Source organism: Hypanus sabinus, chromosome 14 (genome assembly GCF_030144855.1).
Source record: "Hypanus sabinus isolate sHypSab1 chromosome 14, sHypSab1.hap1, whole genome shotgun sequence".
NCBI lineage: Eukaryota > Metazoa > Chordata > Chondrichthyes > Myliobatiformes > Dasyatidae > Hypanus > Hypanus sabinus.
Window position 1 is genome coordinate 108,716,880 of NC_082719.1, and position 25,740 is coordinate 108,742,619.

General features: G+C 42.6%; 1 protein-coding gene across 3 annotated transcripts in view; it reads right to left on the reverse strand.

The window, feature by feature from the left end:
• The window catches only part of LOC132405061 (diacylglycerol kinase theta-like), a 345,666-nt gene that overhangs the window by 162,858 nt on the left and 157,068 nt on the right, over window positions 1–25,740 (reverse strand). For all 3 annotated transcript variants that reach the window (XM_059989791.1, XM_059989792.1, XM_059989793.1), the window contains 2 exons: window positions 21,531–21,621; window positions 14,279–14,333 (listed from right to left, as the gene is read on the reverse strand). In XM_059989791.1, coding sequence (XP_059845774.1) covers window positions 14,279–14,333; window positions 21,531–21,621 — 146 coding nt within the window. The remainder of the gene's footprint in view (window positions 1–14,278; window positions 14,334–21,530; window positions 21,622–25,740) is intronic.

The following is a 25,740-nucleotide window of genomic DNA, read 5'->3' on the forward strand; positions in this document are numbered from 1 at the left end:
TGGGTCATGACTGGAGATAATGGGGGCTTTGGAATGTGCACTTTCCAATGAGGGGAGTGTCTTCTTTCTTGTGTGCCCAAGAGCAACATTTATGTTTGACGGAGATGGAGAGAGAAGATACTGGAATGGAGAGGTCGTAGACTGCAGGACAGAGTGGGGGTGGAATGGGGCCAGGAGTCGACGCTGCCCGGGAGAAATCGATGGAGAATGAACGGACAGGAAAATCATGAGCTCCAATGTGTCCATTAGACTGTCACATTAAAATAGGCCCTTTTTCTTTTTGTTTTCTTTACTAACCCTCTAGTCAAATTAAGAATTATAAAACTCGATCATTTAATTGTATGAAATGTACTGTCTGATATTTCGTGGTACTGATTTGTAACAGGGTAACATATCACGCAGATTCCACACAAATGAGATTTCACAGAGTTTGGTGGGGCCGGAGACTGTTTTCCCAAGACTAACACCACTGGCCGAACTGGAAGGTTACAATTGTGAGGGTATCGTTCTGGGATTGATTTTGTTGGATGTTGTGTGATTGCCCTGAGCGTTGAATCAGTGGGCTGTGGTGGATAAGCTGAGTGACTTTCTCTGTGGGGCCAAGTTTGAGGTGAGGATGGACAACAATCCCCTAACTTGTATCCTGACCTCAGCAAAATTGGATGCCACAGGCCATCCGTAGTTGGCGATGTGGTCTCCCTGTGATTTCAGCCTGAAGTACTGGCCAGGGAGTAGGAACATTGATGCCAATGCTTTGTCCCAATGTGCGCCTTAAGGGCTGGACAAGGATGAGGAGTGAGATAACGTTCCTGCCCTGGGGGTGAAATCCATGTGTCAGTTTGCTATTATGGTGAAGGTGGATGAAAAGCAAGAGCAGGATTGAGCAGTAGATCAATTGGGAGTTTCTGATGACACCATTCCACAAGTTTCCTGTAACCTGACTGCTCTGAGAACAAACCAGTTACCGGAATTGAGTTCTGGAGGAAGTGGCAGCTGCTCAGTGAGATGACCCGGGCATCAGTACCGTTTGGTCAGTGGTTGAAAAGAGAGACATGGCTCAGGCAGAGAAGACAAAATATACTGTGGTGCCTCCATTACTGACAGAATGGCCCACGTTGGAGTTGAGGAAACAGATCCTATATTGGATCACGTCACTTTTGGATCAACTTCCGCATTCCCAGCTGGTTCTGCCTGAGAAGTATTAGAGGATTGTGTTGATGTCACTTCATGATGATACTGGGCATTTGGGGGTTGAAAAGACTATGGATTGCTCAGAGACGGGATCTACTGGCCCCAAATGAAACCGGAGGTTGAGGAATACTGCAAGTCGTGCATTCGATGCATATGGAGAAAGACGCTGCCTACGCAGGCAGCTCCCTTGTCCCACATGCAAAGTGTGGAACCTGGTGTGTATGGATTTCCTGTCAACAGAACCTGATGTCAGCAACACGGCGAATGTCTTAAGTCATCACAGATCACTACACCAGATTTGCACAGGCTTTCCCTACCAAGCACCAGAGTGTGTCCATGGTGGCCAAAGTATTATGGGAGAAGTATTTAATTTACTATGGCCTCCCCAGGGGGATACATAGTGATCACGGTAGGGATTTCGAGAGAAGGCTCATATATGAGTAACTGAGCATGCTTGGAGTTGAGAAGTCGAGGACTATTCTCTAACATCCACAGGGTGAACCCCAGCACGAGAGGGTTAGTCGCACCTTGCTAGACATGCTCAGGACCTTGGAGATCAGCAAGTGGAGCAGGAGGGGTCAACATATTGGGCACCTGGTTCACTGTTACAACTGCTCACCAAATTAAACTACTGGGTACTCGCCATATTATTTGATGTTTGGGCATGAGGCAAGGTTGTCCATTGACCTTTGTTTTGAGACTGATGAGGGTGATTTACCACAGAAGTCTTATCTGAAATATGTGTCTGACATAAGAAGAGATCTGATCAGGGCTTATGAAACTAGCTGGGGTCGCGGCTGCCAAGCAGAATCAAGGAAATAAGAGGAAGTACAATCAAAAGGTTAGGATCTCCCAACTCATGCTGGGACAGCGACATGGGAAACATAAACTGGCTGACCTCTAGGTACTATGCTCTATGTGGCGGAGACTCAGATGCCAAACATACCAGTCCTCTGGGTGAAACCAGAGAATGGGAATGGGCCTGTCAAGATTGTGCATCGGAACCACCTACTGCCTCTGGACAAGAGGTGCAGGTAGACCCAGAGCCTGAACTGGAGCTTACACCTAGTAAGAAGACTATGTGGCAACACGGGGCAGCTGCAGGACCAACAGCAGGAGAGATTAGGCTGGCCCCTGCCCGAGTGTGATATTGATTTGGAGGATGAAATGCTGTGTGGCATATGCTGCCTTTTGCCAACTCCCCACTAACTGAGGAAGAGCCTCCCAACCCTTCTCACACAGAATCGGGGGCGGCCTCGCCAGGTAAACCAGAAGAATCCTCAGTATGATCAGAACCTGAAGAGAGTTATATTAATAGCAAAAGGATAGTGAGGGATAAAATTGGTCCCTTAGAGAATCAAAGTGGACAGCTATGTGTGGAGCCGAAAGAAATGGGGGAGATTTTGAACAATTTATTTTCTTCGGTATTCACTAAGGAGAAGGATATTAAATTGTGTAAGGTAAGGGAAACAAGTAGGGAAGCTATGGAAACTATGACCATTAAAGAGGAGGAAGAACTGGCACTTTACTGGAGTAAACCTAGCAATTATAGGCCTGTCACTTTGACATCAGTGGTGGGTAAATTAATGGAAAGTATTCTTAGAGATGGTATATATAATTATCTGGATAGACAGGGTCTGATTAGGAACAGTCAGCATGGATTTGTGCGTGGAAGGTCATGTTTGACAAATCTTATTGAATTTTTTGAAGAGGTTTCTAGAAAAGTTGACGAAGGTAAAGCAGTGGATTTTGTCTATATGGACTTCAGTAAGGCCTTTGACAAGGTTCTGCACGGAAGGTTAGTTAGGAATGTTCAATTGTTAAGTATTAATATTGAAATAGTAAAATGGATTCAACAGTGGCTGGATGGGAGATGCCAGAGAGTAGTGGTGGATAACTGTTTCTCAGGTTGGAGGCCGGTGACTAGTGGTGTGCCTCAGAGATCTGTACTGGGTCCAATGTTGTTTGTCATATACATTAATGATCTGGATGATGGGGTGGTAAATTGGATTAGTAAGTATGTAGATGATACTAAGGTAGGTGGCATTGTGGATAATGAAGCAGGTTTTCAAAGCTTGCAGAGAGATTTTGGCCAGTTAGAAGAGTGGGCTGAAAGATGGCAGATGGAGTTTAATACTGATAAGTGTGAGGTGCTACATTTTGGTAGGAATAATCCAAATAGGACATATATGGTAAATGGTAGGGCATTGAAGAATGCAGTAGAACAGAGTGATCTAGGAATAATGGTGCATTGTTCCCTGAAGGTGGAATCTCATGTGGATAGGGTGGTGAAGAAAGCTTTTGGTATGCTGGCCTTTATAAATCAGAGCATTGAGTATAGGAGTTGGGATGTAATGTTAAAATTGTAAGGCCAAATTTGGAGTATTGTGTACAGTTCTGGTCACCAAATTATAGGAAAGATGTCAACAAAATAGAGAGAGTACAGAGCTGATTTACTAGAATGTTACCTGGGTTTCAGCACCTAAGTTACAGGGAAAGGTTGAACAAGTTAGGTCTTTATTCTTTGGAGCGTAGAAGGTTGAAGGGGGACTTGATAGAGGTATTTAAAATTAAGAGGGGGATAGATAGAGTTGACGTGGATAGGCTTTTTCCATTGAGAGTAGGGGAGATTCAAACAAGCGGACATGAATTGAGAGTTAGGGGGCAACAGTTTAAGGGTAACGCGAGGGGGAATTTCTTTACTCAGAGAGTGGTAGCTGCATGGAATGAGCTTCCAGTAGAAGTGGTAGAGGCAGATTCGGTATTGTCATTTAAAGTAAAATTGGATAGGTATATGGACAGGAAAGGATTGGAGGGTTATGGGCTGAGTGTGGGCCAGTGGGACTAGGTGAGAGTAAGCATTTAGCAAGGACTAGAAGTGCCGAGATGGCCTGTTTCCATGCTGTAATTGTTATATGGTTATATAGATAGATGAGGGGAAACGGAGGTCTCAGAAAATTAGGAGACCACCAGATAGGTTGACCTATGTAGCTGGGGGCACAGAGTGTGGCCCCTACCGCTGTGGGGAGCTATGTTGCTGCCTTTTATACCTGGGTTGGACTTTGTGCTTTGCAGGAGGGTTGGGAAATTATCTCAAAGTCATAAGTACATGACTAAATTTGGTGGATGGTGAGTGTAATGCCCTGGGAAAGGTTTCACTGTTAGTGTAATAGTTTCTTTGTAGCAGCAGTGTTTGGGTAACCTGAGGTAATCTGCGTGTAACTGTAACACTGACCATCACTGATCTACCTGTAACACTGACCCTCAGTCAATTTAACCATCACTGATCTAACTGTAACACAGACCCTCCATCCATTTGACCATCACTGATCTACCTGTAACACAGACCCTCAGTCCATTTGACTATCACTGATCTACCTGTAACACTTTCTGTTAACCCCATGGTAACCTTTCAGACACAGGATCATTTAGAGAAACAATCCCTTGGCCTTTAAATATTCCAAGATCCTGCTCTGTCACCATTTAAGAGAGTTCCAAAGACTACAGTGCTCAGAAAAAAAAATGTACTTATCTTAAATGTATAACAGCTTTCCAAGTTAACATACCTCATACAATTAATATTTTCAAATCATACACATCATCAGACACAAGTGTAGACTGTCCAAGTTTTCCTCACAAGACAATCTGCCATTCTGCCCCCAATCCAGCAACATTTTCTCTTAATAAAAATCAATGCTGTACAGAGAACAGCAGAAAAATAATAGCTCTATTACTTTTGTATTCAATTTTATAGCAATATCTCCCTATTAAATTTCCTGATTCTATCATTGTCCATAATAAATCGTTTCTGGATAATCCACCAATGCACCTGAAGCTTCTGTATCACACAGCTGTCCAGTCACTTGCCACGTTAACAGTAATAAAAGGCGTTGAATGCTGAGAGGGGCCTGAGCTTCCTTGTATTCACATCATACTACCTAAACGCAGCTATACCAAACTATTCGATAACTCAATATTCGCTTTGATTGTAAGAGGATTTCAACAGAAGAATAGATATGTCTTCGAAAAAGCAAACATGAGGAGATCTGCAGATGCTGGAAATTCAAGCAACACACACAAAATGCTGGTGGAACACAGCAGGTGAGACAGCATCTATAGGAAGAAGCACAGTCGACGTTTCAGGCTGAGACCCTTCGTCAGGACTCGACTGTGCTTCTTCCTATAGATGCTGCCTGGCCTGCTGTGTTCTACCAGCACTTGGTGTGTACTGCTTGAATAGATATGTCTTCCTGGTTTTGCAGAGGAAAATATTAACCCAAAATATACAAGCTTGAGGTGTACAAGAGCAGAGGCACAGATCAAGTGAACAGCCAGAAACTTTTTCCCAGGGCCAATATGAGCATGCAGAGTACCCCTGTGCCATCCCCTCAACAACAGGTATCTCACTTTGGATACTGTTGTGGGAGGAGTGACCTAACAGAGGAAGGTCACAGTACTGACCACTAGCACTGAGTCTGCCTTTGTGACTCAGAAGGGAAAGGAGGATAAGATATTACCCCTGTGGTAATAGGGGATTGGTTAGTTAAGGCAACGGACAGGAGTTTTTGTGGTTGAGAACAAAACTTCCGGAGGTTACTTCCCAGGTGCCAGGTTCTGGGATATCTCGGATCAAGTCCCCAGCATTCTTAAGTGGGAGGGTGAACAGCCAGAAGCTGTGGTCCATGTACATACCAATGACATGGGTAGAACAAGTGACAAGGTTCTGCACAGAGAGTTTAGGGAGTTAAAGGGCAGGACCTCCAGGGTTGTGATCTCAGGATTGCTACCCACGCTATGTGCTCGTGAGGCCAGAACTAAGAAGATTATACAGTTTAACACATAGCTAGGGAGTTAGTGTAGGAGGGAGGGCATGAGATTTTTGGATCATTGGGTTCTCTTCCAGGGAAGATGGGATCTATATAGAATAGCCAGTTTGCACCTGAACTGGAGGGGAACTAATATCCTAGCAGGAAGGTTTGTTAATGCTGCACGATGGGGTTTAAACTAGAGTTACAGGGGAATGGGAACGAGAGTGCCACAACAGTAAGTGGAGAGGTTGTGGAGGTTGGTAAGACCTCAGACAAAGTTCAGAATCTAAAGGTTGGTACGATTAGTATCCTCAACTGCGTGTACATCAATGCAAAAAATATTGTAGGAAAGGTGGATGATAGTGCTGAAGATGAGGCAGCTGGTTTACAAACAGAGGCAATGTGTGGTGAGGAGAGCTGTTGATAGAGCAAAATTGCTGTCAACAGGATGAGTTGAAAAGTAAAAGACAGACAAAATAGAAAAGGATGATTGGAGGTGTTATATTTCAATGTGTGCAGCATATAGAAATAGGTAGATGAATTTGCAGCACAGCTGCAGGTTGTCAGGTATGATGTTGTAGGCATCACTGATTCATGGCTGAAAGAAGATTAGAGCTAGAAGCTTAACACACATTGAATCGAAAGGACAGGCAGGAAGGCAGAGGGAGCTGCATTGCTCTGTTAATAAAAAATGAAATCAAATGATTAGAAAGAATGAACAGACGGTCGGAAGGTGTTGTATCATTTGGAGAAGGAAGTTTGAGGACCAGAACAGGAGTGTGGTGGGAGTCATTTTGATATTTTCTTATTCTCATCGGAGTTAGGAGAGGCGGGACTGCGCAGGCGTGTGACGTTGGGCAGTGAAGCGGAGAAGATTTAAATAGGACACAGCCTTATACAGCAGGCAGCGTCATTTGTGGGCAGTAGAGTGAGCTGGGAGCAGAGTGTACGTTTAAGGGCTTTGGCGCAACGGGCTTAGGCTGCAACAGGCGAGACAAGGTAGGTTTAGGTTTCAGTTTTTCTGTTATTTGAGGAAAGGGGGAAGTATGGGGGTGAGCACAGCTTGTTGTTCCTGGTGTCGGATGTAGGAGGTCCTGGAGTCTCCTAGCCTCCCGGACGTCCACATCTGCGCCAGGTGCACCGAGCTGCAGCTCCTAAGGGACCGTGTTTTGTACAAGATCCTGAGAGGCAAGATTTATGAATATTTGGAGAGCCATAATACGATTAGGAATAGTCAGTATGGCTTTGTCAAAGGCAGGTCGTGCCTTAAGAGCCTGATTGAATTTTTTGAGGATGTGACTAAACACATTGATGAAGGAAGAGCAGTAGATGTTGTGTATATGGATTTTAGCAAGGCATTTGATAAGATACCCCATGCAAGGCTTATTGAGAAAGTAAAGAGGCAGGGGACCCAAGAGGACATTGCTTTGTGGATCCAGAACTGGCTTGCCCAGAGAAGGCAAAGCGTGGTTGTAGATGGGTCATATTCAGCAAAGAGGCTGGTGACCAGTGGAGTGCCTCAGGGATCTGTTCTGGGACCCCTACTCTTTGTGATTTTTATAAATGACTGGATGAAGAAGTGGAAGGATGGGTTAGTAAATTTGCTGATGACACAAAGGCTGGGGTGTTATGGATAGTATGGAGGGCTGTCACAGGTTAAAGTGGGACATTGATAGGATGCAAAACTGGGCTGAGAAGTGGCAGATGGAGTTCAGCCCAGATAAGGTGGTTTACTTTGGTAGGTCAAATATGATGGCAGAATATAGTATTAATGGTAAGACTTTTGGCAATGTGGAGAATCAGAGGGATCTTGGAGTCTGAATCCATAGGACACTCAAAACTGCTGCGCAGGTTGACTCTGTGGCAAATGGCTGTTGAGGACAAGTTACTGGATGCACTTAAGGCACAGATAGATAGATACTTGATTAGCCAGGGCATCAAGGGGTATGGGGAGAAGGCAGCAGTGCTGGGATGACTGGAAGAATTGGATCAGTCATGATTGAACGGTGGAGCAGACTTGATGAGCCTAATGGCCTACTCCTGTTCCTATATCTTATGGTCTTAACAAGCTACAAACTCATGGTATTACTGGAAAGATTTGAGCATGGATAAAGCAGTGGCTGATTGGAAGGAGGCAAAGAGTGGGAATAAAAGGAGCCTTTTCTGGTTTACTGCCAGTGACTAGTGATGTTCTGCAAGGGTCTGTATTGGGACCAATTCTTTTTACATTACATGTAAATGATTTGGATAATGGAACTAATAGCTTTTTTGCCAACTTTGAACATGATATGAAGATGAGTGGATGGGGCAGGTAGTTTTAAGGAACTAGGGAAACTATAGAAGCACTTAAGACAGATTAGGAGAATGGGCTAAGAAATGGCAGATGGAATTCAGTGTCAGGAGGTGTATGGTTATTCACTTTGGTAGAAGAAATGGAAGTGTTGAAAGAGAGAGAACATGCAAAAAAAACCGACATGCAAAGGGACATTGGAGTCCTTGTGCAAGATTCCCTAGAAGTTAATTTGTGGGTTGAGTCTATAGTAAGGAAGATGAATGTGATGTTTGCATTCATTTCAAGAGGACTAGAATTTCAAAGCATGGATACAATGTTGAAACTTTAGAAAGCACCGGTGAGGCCTCATTTGGAGCACTGTGAGCAGTTTTGGGTCCTTATCTTTGAAAGGATCTGCTAAAACTGGACAGCATTCAAAGAAGGCTCACAAAAATAATCCCAAGATTGACTGCCTCGCCATATGAAGAGCACTTGATGGCCCTGGGCCTGTATTCACTAAAATTCAGAAGAATGAGGGGTGACCTCATTGAAACCTACTGAATGGTGAAAGGCCTTAATAGAGTAGATGTGGAGAAAATGTTTCTGATGGTGGGAGATTCTAAAACCAGAGAACACAGCCTCAGAATAGAAGGTCATTCTCTTAGAATGGAAAAGGGAAGGAATTTCTTTAGCCAGAGGGTGCTGAATCTGTGGAATTCTTTGCCACAGGTACCTTTGGAGGTCAAGTCTTTTATATTAAGGCTGAGGTTGAAAGATTATTAATTGGTCAGAGCATGAAGGGACGCAGGCAGAGAGATGGCAGGAGATTGGGGCTGAGAGGTAAAATGGATCAGCCATAATGAAGTGGTGGAATAATCTCAATAGGCAACATAGCCTATTTCTGCTCTTATATCTTATGGTCTTAAAATTTTAGTGTGATTGCAGGAAAGGAAAGGAGAGGTAATTTCATCAGAGGTAATTTCTTTAAAAAAGCAGAGTGGTAGGAGATTTAGTGTAAATGATAAGATGTTGATTGTTGAGAACAAAGACATCTTGAATTCAAGTCTATATTTCCCAGTGCTGACCAGAGGGCAATCATCCATATTAATCCCACTCCCCAGCACTTGGCCCAGAGACAATTTAACTGCTCGTCAAGACTCCCCAAAATGCTGTCAGAGTCATAGAGAAGTACAGCACAGAAACAAGCTTTTCAGCCCATCAAACCTCAGTGGAAAAAGCCTGCTTGCATTCACTCTATGTAGACCCATTATTTTGTAAATCTCTTTTAAATCTCCTCTCACCTTCCAACGTTCAAACCTATTCAATCTTTCCTGGTAATATAGGTCCTCCAGACCCAGAAACATCCTTGTAAATTTTCTCTGCACTCTTTCAACCTTGCTTACATCCTCCCCGTAGGTAGGTGACTAAAACTTCACATAATACTAAAAATTTGCCCTCAACAACGCCCTATATAACTTCAACGTCCTTTCTGTATTCAATACATTGGTTTATGAAGGTCAATGTGCCAAAAGCTTTTTTTACCACCCTATTTATCTGTGACACCATCTTCAATGAATTATGTACCTATATTCCCAAATCCCTTTGTTCTACTGCACTCCGCAGTGCCTTATCATTCATTGTGTAAGACGTACCATGGTTGGCCCTACTAAAGTGCAAAACCTCACACTTGTCTGCATTAAAATCTCCCTGCCATTTTTCATCCCATTTTTCCAGCTGATACACTCATCCCCAATCTTGGTGTCATCCATAAATTTGCTGATCCACTTAACTACTTTATCATCCAAATCATTGATATACAAACGTTTGTAGATGACAAACAGCAAAGGACCCAGCTTTGATCCCGGCAGTACAGCACCGGTCACAGCCCTCCAGTCAGAAAAACAACTATCTATTACTACTCTCTGGCTTCTCCCACAAAGTCAATGTCTAGTCCAATTTACTACCTCATCCTGAATGCCAAGTAACTGAACCTTCTTGACCAACCTCCCATGTGGGACCTTGTCAAGTGTCTTGCTAAAGTCCATGTAGACACCATCTACTGCCTTACCTTCATCCATTTTCCATGTAACTTCCTTGAAATACTCTATAAGATTGGTTGGACTTGACCTACTACGAACAAAGCCATACCTACTATCCTTAATCAGTCCATTTCTATCCGAATACTTATATATCCGGTGCCTCAGGATACCTTCTAATAACTATCCCACAACTGACATCAGGCTCACGGGACTATCATTTCTTGGTTATGTTTGGAGTTCAAGAGCTGAGAGGTAATGTTACAGCTATTTAGGACACTGGTCAGACCACACTTGAAGTACTGTGTTCAATTCTGGTCACCTCACTAGAGGAACTAGATTTGCAGGGGGAGGGGAACCAGAGTGTTGTAGCAGATAGTGAAGCGGAGGAGGATAAAGGTCATGTGAGAGCTGCATGTATAGTGCATGGAGTAAAGCCAGATCTAACACATAAAGAGGCTTTGAGGAAAGAGAAACAGAATAAAGGCTCTGAAGGTAGTAAGGTAGAAGGGCTAAAGAGCATGTACATTACAGAGACTTGGCTGGCACCAGGGCAGGAATGGATTCTTAATATTCCTGGATTTCAGTGCTTTAAAAGGGATACAGAGGGGGGGAAAAGGGGAGGAGGGGAGGCATTACTGGTCAGGGATACTATTATATCTATAGAAAGGGTGGGTAATGTAGCAGGATCCTCTTTTGAGTCAGTATGGGTGTAAGTCAGGAACAGGAAGAGAGCAGTTACTCTATTGGGAGCATTCTATAGGCCCCCTGGAGCAGCAGAGATACCGAGGAGCAGATTGGGAGGCAGATTTTGGAAAGGTGCAAAAATAACAGGGTTGTTATCATGGGTGGCTTTAACTTCCCTAATATTGATTAGCACCTGATTAGTTTCAATGGTTTAGACCGGGCAGAGTTTGTTAAGTGTCCAGGACGGGTTCCTAACACAGTATGTTGACAAGCCGACTAGGAGGAATGCCATACTAGATCTGGTATTAGGTAATGAACCAGGTCAAGTCACAGATCTGTCAGTGGGTGAGCATCTGGGGGATAGTGATCACCATTCCCTGGCCTTTAACATTATCATGGAAAAGGATAGAATCAGAGAGGACAGGAAAATTTTTAATTGGGGAAGGGCAAATTATGAGGCTATAAGGCTAGAATTTGCAGGTGAGAATAGGGATGACTTTTTTTGCATGTGATCAATGTTTAGGAATCTCTTGCAGGATGTTTGGGATAAATTTCTCCCGGTGAGGAAGATAAAGAGTGGTGGGGTGAAGGAACCACAGGTGTCAAGTGAGGTGGAGAATTTAGTCAGATGGAAGAAGGCAGCATACATGAGGTTTAAGAAGCAAGGATCAGATGAGTCTATTGAGAAAGAAAGGAGCCTAAGAAGGGGCTGAGGAGAGCAAGAAGGGGGCATGAGAAGGCCTTGGCGAGTAGGGTAAAGGAAAACCCCAAGGCATTCTTCAATTATGTGAAGAACAAAAAGATGAGAGGAATGAAGATAGGACAGATTAGAGATAAAGCTGGGAAGATGCTCCTGGAGTCTGTGGAAGTGAGCGCGGTCCTCAATGAATACTTCTTTCCAGTATTCACCACAGAGAGGGAACTTGATGACGGTGAGGACGATATGAGTGAGGTTGATGTTCTGGAACATGTTGATATTAAGGGAGAAGAGGTGTTGGAGTTGTTAAAATACATTAGGACGGATAAGTCCCCGGGGCCTGATGGAATATTCCCCAGGCTGCTCCACGAGGTGAGGGAAAAGACTGCTGAGCCTCTGGCTAGGAGCTTTATGTCTTTGTTGTCCACGAGAATGGTACCAGAGGTTTGGAGGGAAATGAATGTTGTCCCTTTGTTCAAAAAAGGTAGTAGGGATAGTCCGGGTAATTATAGACCAGCGAGCCTTACGTCTGTGGAGGGAAAGCTATTGGAAAAGATCCTTAGAAATAGAATCTATGGACATTTAGAGAATAATGGTCTGATCAGGGACAGTCAGCATGGCTCTGTGAAGGGCAGATCGTATCTAACAAGCCTGATAGAGTTCGTTGAGGAGGTGAACAGGCATATAGATGAGGGTAGTGCAGTGGATGTGATCTACATTGATTTTAGTAAGGCATTTGACAAGGTTCCACACGGTAGGCTTATTCAGAAAGTCATAAGGCAAGGGATCCAGGGAAGTTTGGGCAGGTGAATTCAGAATTGGCCTGCCTGCAGAAGGCAGAGGGTCATGGTGGAGAGAGTACATTCAGATTGGAGGGCTGTGACTAGTGGTGTCCCATAAGGATCAGTTCTGGGACCTCTACTTTTTGTGATTTTTATTAACGACCTGGATGTGGGGATAGAAGGGTGGGTTGGCAAGTTGCAGACAACACAAAGGTTGGTGGTGTTGTGGATAGTGTAAAGGATTGTCCAAAATTGCAGAGAGACATTGATAGGATGCAGAAGTGGGCTGAGAAGTGGCAGATGGAGTTCAACCCGGAGAAGTGTGAGGTGGTACACTTTGGAAGGACAAACTCCAAGGCAGAGTACAAAGTAAATGGCAGGATTCTTGGGAGTGTGGAGGAGCAGAGGGATCTGGGGGTACATGTCCACCAATCCCTGAAAGTTGCCTCTCATTTAGATAGGGTAGTTAAGAAAGCTTATGGAGTGTTAGCTTTCAAAAGACGAGGGATAGAGTTTAAGAGTTGAGGGGTAATGATGCAGCTCTATAAAACTGCGATTGGGCCACACTTGGAGTATTGTGTCCAGTTCTGATCACCTCACTATAGGAAGGATGTGGAAGCATTGGAAAGGGTACCAGGATGCTGCCTGGTTTAGAGAGTATGGATTATGATCAGAGATTAAGAGAGCTAGGGCTTTACTCTTTGGAGAGAAGGAGGATGAGAGGAGACATGATAGAGGTATACAAGATATTAAGAGGAATAGACAGAGTGGACAGCCAGCGCCTCTTCCCCAGGTCACCACTGCTCAATACAAGTGGACATGGCTTTAAGTTAAGTGATGTAAAGTTCAAGGGGGATATCAGAGGAAGGTTTTTTACTCACAGAGCGGTTGGTGCGTGGAATGCACTGCCTGAGTCAGTGGTGGAGGCAGGTACACTAGTGAAATTTAAGAGACTACTAGACAGGTATATGGAGGAATTTAAGATGGAGGGTTATATGGCAGGCAGGGTTTAAAGGTTTAAGGGTTGGCACAACATTGTGGGCCGAAGGGCCTGTACTGTGCTGTATTGTTCTATGTTCAATGTTGTAGGAAGGACGTGGAAGCCATAGAAAGGGTGCAGAGACTTGCAAGGATATTTCCTGGATCGGGCAGCATGCCTTACGAGAACAGGTTGAGTGAACTTGGCCTTTTCTCCTTGGAGTGACAAAGGATTGAGAGGTGATATGATAGAGATGTATAAGATGATGATCATGTGGATAGTCAGAGGTTTTTTCCCAGGGCAATGGCTACATGAGAGGGCACAGTTTTAAGGTGTTTGGAAGTAAGTACAGAGGAGATGTCGGGGTAAGTTTTTTTACCTGAGTCTGGTGAGTGCATGGACTGGGCTGCCGGCGATGGTGGTGGTGGCAGATATGATAGGGTCTTTTCAGAGACTCTTGTATAGGTACGTGGAGTTTAGAAAAATAGAGGGCTCTCGGTAACACTAGGTAATTTCTGAAGTAAGTATATGTTCGGCATAGTATTGCGGGCTGAAGGGCCTGTATTGTGCTGTAGGTTTTCTATGTTCTATGTGGTGTAGATGGGTTACAAATTGGTATGGCCATGGTAGGCTGTAGACTTCATTTCTGTACTAGACAGTTCACTAACTGTGAAAGATGCAAGGAAGCTTGAGTGGAACATAAATGCTAGCATGGACTGGTTGTGCCAAATAGCCTATTGATACTCTGTTCTATGGAAATAACAACACAAGAAAGCAGCTCTTTTCTCCAAATTGTTGAGGTAAAAATCAACACTTAAAACCTTACCCTGTTTACAACCCATGAGGATCTCTACTACTTGAAAATCTTCAATATTTTCATCCTGAAAACAAAACAGTGCAAGCAAGTCACATTCTGGCTGAAAATATTAATCTTCTGAAATTAAGTTATCACAGATCAATAAAGGAATAAACTTCTATAAAAACCCAGCAGGTCAGACTAGGTATGTTGGTAAATGAATACAGTTATTGTTAACATCTTCCAATCTAATGCAGTGCATTCAGTATTTACTGTGAGAGATCTCCTCTACACTGACAGTCCACAGGGATGATCCATTCAGTATGATTTCCCCTACACTGATAGGGGTTTCAATAGGTACATTTAATGTTAGAGAAATATATACAATATACATCCTGAAACACTTTTTCTTCACAACCATCCATGAAAACAGAGGAGTGCCCCAAAGAATGAACAACAGTTAAATGTTAGAACCCCAAAACCACCCCCAGATCCCCCTCCCATGCATAAACAGCAGCAAAGTGATGACCCCTCCTCCCCCAACATCAAAAATTCATCTGCATCTGCCACCGAGCTCTCAAGTGTGCAGCAAAACATCAATAAAGACACAGACTTGCAGTACCCCAAAGACTACTCGTTCACCCGGTACTTTGATGCACCACAGACTCTCTCTCTCTCCCCCTAATAAGGGAAAAAGAGGTGTCCCCGTTTTACAAGAGGGAAGACATATCAAAACTACTCGCTGATTTACGGTGTTGAAAGTCTGTTTCATCACTTCTTCCGAGCTCTGTATCCAAAGAACTCGGGTCTCTTGGCACACCGACGGCAGCCAGCTCGCTGCTTTTGATCTTCCATCTCCCATGACACACCAGTCCACACTGAGATCTCCTCTACACTGACCAGGAGTAGCAACTCTCCACTGCTGATCTACTCTATGGAGTCCACAGAGTCCCATTCTGAGTTTCAGTCTGTCAGCTCTATACTCATTAATGAGACCCTACACAAACCAGTGTAACTGCACATTTGGGTTTAATGCTGAATTTTACCCTCAGGCACCTTGATCTCTATGAGAGATAATGGTTCAGCTTATTAAATTTTCTTATACACTCTGATTTTGTTCTCTGAAAGTGGAGGATATGTCCAGCCTGACCTGCTGGATATGTCATCTTGTGCTGCATTTCACAACAACTCCATTCCCCTCCGGTTTTTTGTCTAAACTCCCACTCTCTGCTCCCAATCACTGATTCACATATTATCTTGTTTACAGTCTCCACTACAGAAACCTGATAGCACCCTATACAAGACACATCCCCCTCCCCACCCTCCCTGCAGCCAATTGAACCCAACATGAGACACTACCTCCACACCTTCCCTGCAACTGATTATACCAGACACAAACCCTGCAACCATAAAGCTAATTGTACCCTACACAATATCCCCCAGAGCTGATTGTACCCTACACAATATCCCCCAGAGCTGATTGTACCCAACACGGTACCCCCCAGAGCTGATTGTACCCTACATGATAACCCCCAGAGCTGATTGTACCATACACAAGACACTCCCCTCCCTACCGCTTCTTTTCTCTCTATCCCAATTCTTAAATTTTTTTTATTAGTTTTTCAAAACATTTTACAAATTAAAAACCCCAAATCCCAATGAGGAACATTAAAGCAGTGCAAAATTAAGCATACCATAACAATATGCTACAAAGGAAGAGAATTTAGCAAAAAAAAGCACCTAAATTAAAGACAAGTAAGCTTAGTGTCCTCCCCAAGCCCCACAACACAAGAAAAAACAACAGCAACTCCAGACCAACCACAACACAACATAGAGAGTATAAGTCAGGACAGCCAAACTCCCAGACTGTGAATACACTCAGCAACAGAGGGTAATAATGCCTTCTACCAGAAAAAAAAGGAGCTGAAAGCAAGGGACCGAAAAGAAAAAAAAACCCTAGTCAAGAGGAAGGTTATGAAAGTACTCGATAAAAGGTCCCCAGACCTTATGGAACTTTAGATCTGAATTGAGAACTGAATAATGAATTTTTTCGAGGTCCAAACAGGCCATGATGTCGTTAAGCCATTGAGCATGAGTGGGCGGGGCAACATCTCTCCATCTGAGCAGGATCAAGTGTCTAGCCAGGAGAGAGGCAAAGTATAATATTCGGCATTTGGTCGGATCCAGACATAAATCTGTCTCGCCCCAAAAACCGAACAGAGCAATTAAGGGGTTTGGTTCTAGGTGCTGATTCAGAATACACGATAACGTAGTGAAGACATCTTTCCAGAATTTCTCCAAGCTAGGACAGGACCAGTACATATGGATGATTGAGGCCACGCCCCTCTGGCATTTATCACAGAGTGGACTAACACTAGGGTAGAATCGAGATAGTTTAGATTTAGACAAATGGGCTCTATGAACAATCTTAAACTGTAAAAGGCAGTGGTGAGCACAAAGAGAGGTTAAGTTAACCGATTTGAGAACTGAATCCCAGCTCTCCTCAGATAAGGAGATATTTAAATCCTGCTCCCAGGCCATTTTGATTTTATCCATGGGGGCCCGTCGTAAGGCTGCTAGTTTATCTCGGATGATTGATATTAAGCCTTTACCTAATGGATTCATGGAAAGAAATAGGTCCATAGCATTTTTCGCAGGCATTTCAGGAAAGTTAGGAATTAAAGGAGCAATAAAGTGTCGGATTTGGAGATATCTGAAAAATGAGCAGATTGAACTTAACAGAGAGCTGCTGAAAAGAAGCGAAGCGGCTATCAATGAAAAGATCTTCAAAATGTCTAATGCCCTTCCTATACCAAACCTGGAATGCTGAATCGTATGTAGTAGGTAAAAAAAGGTGATTATGAGCAATAGGGCTGGAAACGGAAAACCCCTGGAAACCATAGCATTTCCTGATCTGAGCCCATATACGCAAAGTGTGTCTAACAAGAGGATTAGCTATTGATCTGGGCAGACTACTAGGGAGTGCAGAGCCAAGAAGTGCAGAGATAGATAATTCTTTAGTGGAGCTCAGCTCCATCGCCACTCAGTTAGGGCACTCGGGTTGGCCATGGAAGAAAGACCAGAAGGTGGCACAACGTATATTAGCTGCCCAATAATATAAACGAAAGTTAGGTAAAGCCATGCCACCCTCTTTTTTAGATTTTTGGAGATGGATTTTATTAATTCTAGAGCGCTTATTCTGCCACAGATATGACAAAATAAGTCTAAGGAATCAAAAAAAGATTTAGGAATAAAAATTGGGATAGATTGAAATAGGTATAAAAATTTGGGGAGAACATACATTTTAACAACATTAATACGACCTACCAAAGACATAGATAGAGGTGACCATTGTACCAGACTCTGTTTTATACCATATGAAAGATTGGCAAAGTTTTCACGAAAGAGATCTTTAAACTTCCTTGTGACTGTAATTCCAAGATAAGTAAATTGATTATGGACTACTTTAAAAGGGAGATCATGAAATGTTAGTTCTTGTGCTTCTTTATTAATTGGGAGAAGTTCACTCTTATGTAAATTAAGTTTATAGCCAGAGATCTGGCTAAACTGGTCAAGAAGTGAAAACGTTAGAGGTAAGGATGTAGACGGATTTGAGAGAAAGGGTAATAAGTCATCAGCATAGAGAGAAGCTCTATGCTCAACACCCCCTCTCCAAATCCCAGTCAATTCAGGGCAGTTTCGAAATGCTATCGCCAGAGGTTCCATAGCCAAATCAAAGAGAAAGGGACTTAAGGGGCATCCCTGGCAGGTGCCACGTTTGAGATTAAATACTTGGGATTTCTGAAAATTGGTTAAAACAGAGGCAGTAGGACACAGGTACAGCAATTGGATCCAAGAGATGAAACTTTGGCCAAGGTCAAATTTTTCTAAAACTGCAAAAAGGTAGTTCCACTCTATATGATCAAATGCTTTCTCCGCATCGAGGGAAATAACACATTCAGAAATCCCAGTTGGAGGTGAGTATAAGATATTAAATAAACGCCGAATGTTAAAAAAAGGGAAACGGTTTTTAATAAACCCTGTTTGGTCATCAGAGATAATGGAGGGAATGATGGTTTCTAATCTATGAGCCAAAACTTTAGCTAAGATCTTTACATCAAGATTGAGCAGAGAGATCGGCCTATACGAGGAACACTCTGTTGGGTTTTTACCCTTTTTTAAAAGAAGAACAATAGATGCCTCACTGAAAGAGGGTGGCAATTTGCCGTAATTAAACGAGTCAGATAATACTGAAAGTAACTGAGGAGAAAGAAGAGAAGAGAATGATTTATAAAATTCTGCAGGGAACCCATCAGGTCCAGGAGATTTCCCTGAGGACAGAACAGAAATTGCAGTAGATATTTCTTCTAATGACATAGGCGCATTGAGTTTGGCTTTGAAATCAGATGAAAGTGAGGGGATATTCAGATTCTGTAAAAATTGATCAACAGAGATATTGTCATTCAGAGATTGAGAGGAATAAAGCCGAGAATAAAAATTTTTAAATGCGTCATTAATTTCTAAATGATCCGATGTAAAGTCTCCGTTCTCCTTCCGGATCTTTGTAATATGTTGTTTGGCTTTGGAACGCCTCAGCTGATTGGCTAGGAATTTACCAGACCTATCCCCATGAATGTAAAAGCGACTCTTGCTTTCGAGAATTTGGCGTTCGACAGGTTGAGTGGACAGAAGGTTAAATTTAGTTTGGAGTTCAACACGCTTCTTGTATAATTCAGGGTACTTAGTTTGGGCATATATTTGATCCAATTCTTTAATCTGGTTAATGAGGTCTAATCGATCTGCACGGGATCTTCTGTTGAGATTTGCCGTGTAAGAGATTAGTTGCCCCCTCAGATATGCTTTCATGGCATCCCAGACAATCTGGGATGGCACTTCAGGTGATGTATTAGTGTTAAAATAAAAGGTTATCTGATCCTTAATAAATTTTTAAAAATCATCATCCGATAGTAAAGTTGAATCAAACCGCCAGTGTTTATTCCTCTGAGGGAGACCAGGCAAATTCAGAGAGAGAGTAATTGGGACATGGTCAGAGATCAGAATACTCTGATAGTCACAAGAGTGGGCAAATGGAATAAGTTGGTTATCGAGTAAGAAATAATCAATTCTAGTTAAGGTATGGTGAACATGTGAGAAAAAAGAATAATCTCTCTCCGTAGGATGGAGGAAACGCCATATATCAGAGATACCAAAATTAGAGAGAAATGATTGGATAGCTAAGGCAGATTTAGTAGGTGGTTTAGTAACAGAGGACGATCGATCCAAATTGGGATCTAACCAACAATTAAAGTCACCACCCAGTATAAGAGAGTATGAGTTTAAGTCTGGTAGTGAGGAAAAAAACCGTTCAAAAAAAATTAACATCATCAAAGTTGGGGGCATACAGGTTTGCTAGTGCAACTTTAGTGTTATATAGTTTGCCAGAAACAATAATAAAACGGCCATTTATATCAGATATTTTATTATGGAGTTCAAAGGGAATATTTGAGTTAATAAGAATGGAGACTCTCCTAGCTTTAGCGGTAAAGGATGAATGAAAATGCTGACCTGCCCACCTTGACAAAAGCCGGGAGTTATCAGAACAACGAATATGAGTTTCTTGATGGAAAGCAATGTCAGCTTTGAGTTGTTTGATATGTGAGAATACCTTCCTCCTTATAACAGGGTGATTCAATCCCTTTACGTTCCAGCTCACGAATTTAAGTGCACTAGCCATTATCGATTACTAATGCATAAGAGGCAGAAGGCATATAAAAAGTCAAGCAGTACAATAGCAGTCTGGGAGCAGAGATGTAAACATAGATTCGTAAAATCAAAACATCTACATGTCCTGAGCAATAAAAAGATATAATGTATACAGTGAGTGATGTTGGAACTAGAAAACCCATCCCACCCACACAACCCAAAACTAGACGGCTACCAAAACAAGTAGCTAGCTCTACCAAAAAAATTAACCCAAATACAACTTCCAGATCTGTGTCATTAGCAGCAGTTCCGTGTAAATACTATAATAAATATTAACTAGTTTATGCACTAAAAAACATAACTACAGATTAGAACACCTTCTGCAGGAATATAAAACTTAATACAGAGAAAATCGGAAGAGGACCAAAACTAACCTGCCAGCGAAAAAATTATAGAAGAATAAAGTAAGAGAAAGGAAAAAAAAGGGATAAAAAAAAAGGAGAGGAAGGGGAAAATTATAAATTCAAGACGAGTATTTATCAACCACTTACAGAGAAGAGAGAAAAAAATTCAGAAATTAGAAAAAAGGGGTGAAGACAAGAAAAAAGTATAATAAAATAAATAAATATAAAAAGAAGGAAAAATAGATCGGCAATTAAACTGAACCAACAAACAGGAAGGCCTTCACTGAAGACTTCAAACCTCCAAAACAAGTTAAAGTCAGTTGTAGAACTCTGTAGATAAAGTTGTACAACAATAAAAGATAGATTACACACACACCAAATCCAGGGAGAGATTGTCAACAGCCCTTAAGAGTTTCGATGAATAATGACTGAATGATTCAAGAAAAGTCTGAGTCCAGAAAAAGTAATTTTACTACGAGAAGTACTTATCCACCATTTTAGGAGGTCTGATCGGGTTCCAAAGATGACTGGATAGCTGGAAGACTTGCCACAAATGCTTCAGCTTCCTTGGCTGACTTAAACCATTTGTATTTCCCAGTGTTAACTTTGATTCATAGATCAGCAGGGGAACGAAGAGAGGGTTTAAAACCACGATCAAAAAGCACTTTCATTGCGCCTTTAAACTCAGCGCGCATCTTTAAGGTCTGGGGCTCTCTATCCCAATTCTGCCGAATGAACTTCCTCCTCAGAAATTAATTCATTTTTATTTTCCACAGATTTTTCCTGACCTGATGAGTGTTTCTAGCATTTGCTTTTATTTTGGATTTGCAGCATCTACAATTGTTTTTATTTCTATTTGACTGAACTTTTCAAAATATATAACTGTGTTTGAGATTATCAAGAAATAAGAAAATATGATTTAAAAAAACAAGTTGACTTAACAGCAGTAGCGAAGAATTACAATTGGTACAGTCCTGAGGTAGACCTTTGACTTTTGCTTTCTTCAGATAGACCTTACTATCCTCAGGGCGAAATTTTCTATCCATAGGAAGACATTGTCTATCCTCAGGGAGACATTTTTAATCTTCAGGTAGACATTTGCTATCCTCAGATCGACCTTGTTTGTGATTCTATTCAGCAAAGTAAAAACATGAGTATTTCTCATCAGAACTGACCTGTCGCCCCAGTTGTAAAAGCACCTCCTGGAGTACTGCCCTTACCGTTGTCTCGATAGTTATAGGAATAGAGATGTAGGCCACTCCAAACCTGAAATACAGGCAAATTAACAGATGAACATTGATAAAAATCATCCACAGGCCTTCAGACAGGTTATTTTCTAATAACTGCTGACAATAGCACAAATAAAACTGAACTGACTATAATAAAATTCATTTATTGTTTTTCACCCATTTACAATGTTTTCAAGCTGATCATTTAGAAATAGAAACTTAGAAAACCTACAGCACAATACAGGCCCTTCGGCTCATAAAGTTGTGCTGAACATGTACCTACCTTAGAAATTACCAGGGTTACCCATAGCCCTCTATTTTTCTAAGCTCCACATACCCATCCAAAGGTCTCCAGAAAGACCCTATTGTAACCACCACCGTTTCCAGCAGTCCATTCCACGCACTCACCACACTCGAGTAAAAAACTTACCCGACATCTCTTCTGTACCTACACCTCAGCATCTTAAACCTGTGTCCTCTTGTAGCAAACATTTCAGCCCTGTGAAAAGCTTCTGACTATCTACATGATCAATGCCTCTCATATTATATACCTCTATCACGTCACCTATCATCTTCCGTCGCTCCATCAAGAAAAGGCCGAGTTCACTCAACCTATTCTCATAAGGCATGCTCCCCAATCCAGACAACCTCCTTCTAAATCCCCTCTGCACCTTTTCTATAGTTTCCACATCCTTCCTGTAGTGAAGTGACCAGAACTGAGAACAGTACTCCAACTGGGGTCTGACCAGGGTCCTATATAGCTGCAACATTACCTCAACTCCTAAATTCAATTCCATGATTGATGCAGGCCAATACACCGTACGCCTTCTTAACCACAGAGTCAACCTGTGAAACTGCTTTGAGCGTCCTATGGACTCGGACCCCAAGATCCCTCTGATCCTCCACACTGCCAAGAGTCTTACCATTAATACTATATTCTGCCATCATATTTGACCTACCAAATGAACCATTTCACACGTATCTGGGTTGAACTCCATCTGCCACCTCTCAGCGCAGTTTTGCATGCTATCAATGTCCCACTGTAACCTCTGACAGCCCTCCACACTATCCACAACACCTCCAACTTTTGTGTCTTCAGCAAACTTACTAACCCATCCCTCCACTTCCTCATTCAGGTCATTTATAAAAATCACAAAGAGTAAGGGTCCCAAAACAGATCCCTGAGGCACACCACTGGTGACCGACCTCCATGCAGAATATGACCTGTCTACAACCACTCGTTGCCTTCTGTGGGCAAGACAGTTCTGGATCCATAAAGCAATGTCCCCTTGGATCCCATGCTTCCTTACTTTCTCAATAAGCCTTGCATGGGGTACCTTATCAAATGGCTTGCTGAAATCCATATACTGTACACTACATCTTCCTTCATCAATGAGTTTAGTCACATCCTCAAAAAATTCAATCAGGCTTGTAAGGCAGGACCTGCCCTTGACATGCTGACTATTCCTAATCATATTATACCTCTGCAAATGTTCATGCATCCTGCCTCTCAGGATCTTCTCCACCAACTTACCAACCACTGAGGTAAGGCTCACTGGTCTATAATTACCTGGGCTATCTCTACTCCCTTTCTTGAATAAAGGAACAACATTCACAACCCTCCAATCCTTCAGAACCTCTTCCTTCCTCGCCTCCTACTGTAGCCTAGGGTACATCTCATCTGGTCCTAGCGACTTATCCAACTTGATGCTTTCCAAAAAGCTCCAGCGCATACTCTTTCTAAATGTCTACATGCTCAAGCTTTTCAGTCTGCTGCAAGTCATCATTACTATCACCAAGATCCTTTTCCATAGTGAATACTGAAGCAAAATATTCATTAAGTACCTCTGCTATTTCCTCCGGTTCCATACGTACTTTCCCTTTGTCACACTTGATAGGTCCTGTTCTTTCACGTCTTATCCTCTTGCACTTCACAACTAAGCAACCTTCTATATTGCATCAGAGTCATAGAATCATAGAGTGATAGGGAAGTACATTACAGAAACAAGCACTTTGGTCCATCTAGTCCATGCTGAAACAAGTTAAACTGCCTACTCCCATTAACCTGCACCGGCGCCATAGCCCTCCATACCCCTCATGACCCTCTAAATGAACAAGTTTCCCCTGATGCTCCCCTTAAAACTCATCTATTAGCCTTAACCTCTGGTTGTAGTCCCACTGGACCTCAGCATAAAGTCTCTTTGCAATTACTCTATCTATACCCTTCAAAATTTTGTGTTTCTCTATCATATCTCCTCTCAGTCTTCTATGTTCTGAAGAATATAGTCCCAACCTATTCAATCTATCCTTATAACTCAGGTCTGCCAGAATTAGAAGCATCCTTGTGGATTTTTGTTGCATTCTTTCAACCTTGTTTACATCTTTCCGGTAGGTAGGAGACCAAAACTGCAGACAATACTCCAGATTTGAGCTCACCAACGTCCTATACAACTTCAATATAACATCCCATCTTCTATACTCAATACATTGATTTATGAAGGCCAATGTGCCAAAAGCTTTCTTTACCACCCTCTCTACCTGTGACACTCTCAACAAATTTTAGCCTGCATTCCCAGGTCCTTTTTTTCTACCACATTCCTCAGTTTCCTACTGTTCAGTGAACACTATCCAATATTCAAGCATTTGCGTGTTTAGGATTAAATTAACTTATTAATGACATATACATCAAAACACAAAGTGAAATGATCTGTTCATCTCCTCTTGGTGCACAAAGATACCAGTGCTGTCCCAATTCTGCTCACTAGACCTGGAATATCTCATTTATGAGCATTTTGGTAGAGAAAATCATTCCACCTCAGGCCACTATCAACCAACTTTAAATAATCTGAGCACAGACACATAGAAAAGCTTTTTTTCTGAATGTTCTCTGTACCGGTCTGAGTGTCTCTGTACCAGTCTGAATGTTCTCTGTAACGGTGTGAATATTCTCCGTAACAGTGTGAATGTCTCTGTACCAGTCTGAAACATTTAATTGAAATGGGCCCTTTTCTTTTGTTTTTCTTCACTAACCCTTCAGTCAAATTAAGAATTCTAAAGCTAAATCGTTTAATTGCATATGGTGTACTGTTTGTTATTTTGTGGTACTGATTTGCAACAGGGGAAACACATCACACAGCATCCACACAAACAGGAGGTTCTGCACCTCAGATTTCACACATTTGATGGAGCCAGAGATTGTCTTCCCTAGACTAACGTCGCTGGCCGAACCTGAGGGCTCCAATCGTTCGGGATTGATTTTGTTGGATGCTGTGTGATTGCCCTGAGCATTGAATCGGTGGGTTGTGTGTTTAAGTCTGTGCTAGTATTGATGCTGCCGGGGTGGAATGGTGGTGTTCATCCACAGGGCTACTGGTAACTAATGTTGAGTGGCCTAGATATTTGTACTCCAGATGAATTGTTAATTCGCCTGATAAGTACTGTTAAAGTTGTCAGCAAAGTTACGTTTGCGAGATGGAGGTTTGATAAAATGGTAGCCACAGACTTCATTTTACTGCAGACTAGCGCTGACGTAACTGCAGTGGAGCTGCCCCGTACTATCAGGGGCCCAAATGGGGTGGGGGGGGGGGCATGGACTGTCCATACTCTCAGGGAGGAGGAGGGTATAGCGGAGTGGGCTGAATCACAAGTCAAGTTTCCTGTAGCTGGGGGCAGAGCCTTCAAAGACAGGGCTCTATCATTTCTGAAGAGTGGGGGGAAGGAGTGGTCGGATTTGGAATGTCTAATTAGTCCCCGTCCCCTAGGGAAGAGTGAGAGTTCTGAGTTGCTATCAGCCCTTACCTCTCTGGTGAACAAATGGAAAAACGCCCAGGTTCAAAGTCCCAGCTATCGTAGGCTCTGCCTATTCTCAGGAATGAAGCCTACCCCAAGGGGGAAGAGGGGTATGAGACTTAGGTGGAGCAGACCTCTCAGTTGTTAGATGAGTGGCAGTCCTCTGATGACGTAAAACAACAGCGATTGGTGGAAAGTTTGAAAGGGCGGGCTGCTGATGCACTGAGAGCTGTAAAGGCGCAGAACCCCCTTGCCACTTCTGCGTCTTACATGCAAGCACTACAGAAAGTGTTTGGTGCAACAGAAAGCCCAATGGAGCGCATTATGGGATTTCAGAACATGCATCAGGAGGAGGAGGAGGAGGAGA